This window comes from Theobroma umbraticum, unplaced genomic scaffold (genome assembly GCF_002168275.2).
Source record: "Theobroma umbraticum cultivar Fairchild unplaced genomic scaffold, ASM216827v3 scaffold_56.0, whole genome shotgun sequence".
NCBI classification, from domain to species: Eukaryota; Viridiplantae; Streptophyta; class Magnoliopsida; order Malvales; family Malvaceae; genus Theobroma; species Theobroma umbraticum.
Genome location: NW_018397256.1, coordinates 5,813,206 through 5,816,410, shown reverse-complemented (window position 1 = coordinate 5,816,410; position 3,205 = coordinate 5,813,206). Strand labels below are relative to the sequence as shown.

The window sequence follows — 3,205 nt, the reverse complement described above, 5'->3', positions numbered from 1 at the left end:
ATTTAAAACCATTGCATTAGCAAATAAAACTGAAATTTACAAATTTCAACTTTTAATCAACATTGTTGATAAACCCTGTAACAGAGAAAAACATTAATTGTTGATTAACCAAATAAAAAGTGACCTCGAAATAGTGATGTGGCTCGGTTTGCAGTATATTGAAAATTATCGAACAAATCCTGTAAGGGGAAAAACAAATTCTACATAAGGTAGCTTACTTTTAAAATGCTAGTGGCCACTGGGCAGATCATTTCCTATACGATACGTTATGGCTTATTTTGATTCGTATTGGTAGATTTTTCACACAAAAGTGGTTCTTCCAAGTCAAGTTTATAACTTGTCTGCAGAGACCAATCTATCAGACTTGTCTTCCTGGTTGATGATTTCTGATCATTTTGTGACTCTGAATCTGTTTTTCTATTGATCACTTGAAGGTCTTTGGCCCTTCCCCATAGCACAACATATAAGCCACCAATTACACCATCGGCACCTATCAGGTTGAAATGAAACAGAAACAGAAGTTAACCACTAAAAATAAGAAGAAACTTTGTGGAGAATCTGGGATTTATATCCTTCATGTTGTTAAAATAAAAAATTATATATTTACCTGCCCAAATAAATTTCCTCGTTCAAGAGCAAAGCAGCCGATGTGGTCACAATGACTGTACATAAAGGATTGAACACGGCCAAGAAGAGGCGGCCTCTTTGTGCAATGCACCAGGCTTGAACGAAAAATGAGAGCCCGGATCCTAAGATTCCCCATGGATATGGCAGTCCTGGTTAGTACCTCATAAGGATGTAATTTGCATTCTATAAAAGTAAGCGGCCAGAATTTTTCTTTCGGTTGGAAATCAAACTACATACTGCAAGAAGACAACAAACAAGCTCAATATTGGAATGAAGTGTCCATGCTTCCAGGTCTAGTTCTAAAAATAGTGTAACTGCTGCTGACTGCAATGTTCCAAAGAAACACATCCAGGAGGATAAAGAAACGTTGTCAGGATAGCTGGCTGAAGCAGGAACCTGTCAGAAATTATAACAATCTATATTAGTGATTGAAATGTCAGACAAGTGATGAGAATTATTGGATCCAAATACTTGCAAAATCAGCCAAAGAGACCAGCAAGAAGCGCTTCCAAAGAGAAATAGACAACCCAGCAACCAGTGCTCGCCTTCCGATCCAAAAATAGATTTTGCTGGCAAAGATTGTGCGTTAAGTAGCTTGGGGCCCCTAAGCAATGCCATGAAGATGGCTCCAGCGACACAGATCACCGTGCCTGCTATTTTGGCAATACTTCTCAAGCTTCGAATGTTCACCTTTTCTAATCTATAGATTTACAGACAAGGGCGAAAAAACAAGAAGAAATGGTAAAAGAATATTTCTATGCGATGGTTGAGAAGACATACTTGTTTTGAGCAATCTCGTGCCCAAAAATCGATGCCATTAAAAAAGTGATGGCGGGGACTAGTTAGCCATTGCACTTGCCATTGATAAATTGGCCAAAGATAGACCCTCATAGTAGAAATTCTGATTGATTGTCGCCCTGTGCCAGGTCAGTACAAACGAGAAGAACTGTATAAAGATTTGACCTTAGGAAAATGAACTCAATTTCATATATCCAAAGTTGGAAAAAGAAATAGATAAGAAGGAAAAGCAAGGAAAATAGACTTGAGAAACATTACCCGATAAGTGAGGCCAAAAATATCAAAGAAAAGCTCCTTAACCCCATAGAAGATCCACCTGATATTCGCCTGTAGACAAAGGTGAGGTGATTAATTAATATACGTACCCTACATGAATGTTTGAGAGAGAGAGTTGATAACTCCCAAGGGCGGAGGGTAAACCAACAATACGGAGCCGCGGCTCTTCAAAATTTTTAAAAATATTTATTTTATATATATATATTTTATCAATGGCTTTTTTAAAATTTTTATTTATTATATATTATTAAACCCACTCAAAATGAATTTTTTATTTAATACTTAATATAAATAAAAAAATAAAACAGCATAACAAACCTACTTAAATTTATCCTAATTTAAGTTTCTCCATATCTCTTTCTCTTTCTCTTCCTCTTTTTTTTTCTCTTCTCTTTTCTGTTTTTTTATTTTTATTTCTCTTTTATAGTAATTCATCATAGAAACACACCTTATTCTTCAAAAGAGATTTATGAGCTTGTGAGTTTGGAAAGAGAAAGACAAAGATCACTCTCCACCATTGTGTAAAATTAAGAGGAGGTAAAGTTTTCTTTTACTTTCTTCTTTCTATTTGTATTATTTAACTATTATATAAAATCTTGTATTTCGTATTTAATTATTTATATTTTATTCCTTATAGTTTTATGTTTTATTTTTTAAGTTTAAATATAAATAAATAAGAATATTGAAGGTTGACTAGATTTTTTTTTTCAAGTTTGATTAAAATATGAGTAAGTTGAAAACAATTGACAAAATTTTTAAAAGAAAAGATGTAGATCTCTCAAATGATTCTCCTATACTTGAGTCACCAAACTTTAATACTTCAACTTATGAACAAAAGCAATGTGAATCAAAACGTCCAAGGCTCAATCTTGAAGAAATTGATACTTTTCATATAGAAGTTGATCTTGGATTATGACCAATGATATGGGAATTTTCTATCAATCAAAGGGATGAAATTCGTCGTATTTATCTCAAACGTGGGCCATGTCAACCCATTTTTAAGACGTATCTTCTATCATATGATGATCATCTAGGTCGTTTTCAAGTTTCTTGGTTTGAATTATATCCTTCTTGGTTGGAGTATTCTTGTGACAAAGATGCTATTTTGTTTGCCATGCTATTTTTTTGGTAAAAACACCTCAAATCCTCCAAGTTCGAATGCATTTATTGAAAAGGGTTTCAAAAATTAAAAGAAAGTCCATAGTGGAGAAAATTATCCACTTTTGAATCATATTGGGGAAAATTCAAATTCCCCATATAATGTTGCTATAAAATCTTGTGAGGGTTTATTGAAAATATCCCAATATATTGATAAGCTTATCAAAAGACAAGCATCAGAAGAGATCTTGAATTATCGGCTTAGGCTCAAAGCTTCTATTAATTGTGTTAGATGGTTAACTTTTCAAGCTTGTGCATTTAGAGGTCATGCTGAAAGTCCATCCTCAAAAAATAGAGAAAATTTCATTGAAATGCTGAAATTCTTAGGATCTTACAATGATAAAGT

The 3,205-nt window shown here is 33.6% G+C and overlaps 1 protein-coding gene across 1 annotated transcript in view; it reads right to left on the bottom strand.

Moving 5' to 3' along the window:
* Nucleotides 1–266: 266 nt before the first annotated feature.
* Nucleotides 267–3,205, bottom strand: part of LOC110411462 (WAT1-related protein At4g30420-like) — a 4,930-nt gene continuing 1,991 nt past the window's right edge. Inside the window, 7 exon segments of the mRNA XM_089782557.1 lie at nt 267–498; nt 608–749; nt 858–1,023; nt 1,099–1,327; nt 1,429–1,468; nt 1,471–1,544; nt 1,684–1,752. Of these exon segments, the coding sequence (XP_089638683.1) occupies nt 267–498; nt 608–749; nt 858–1,023; nt 1,099–1,327; nt 1,429–1,468; nt 1,471–1,544; nt 1,684–1,752 (952 nt within the window).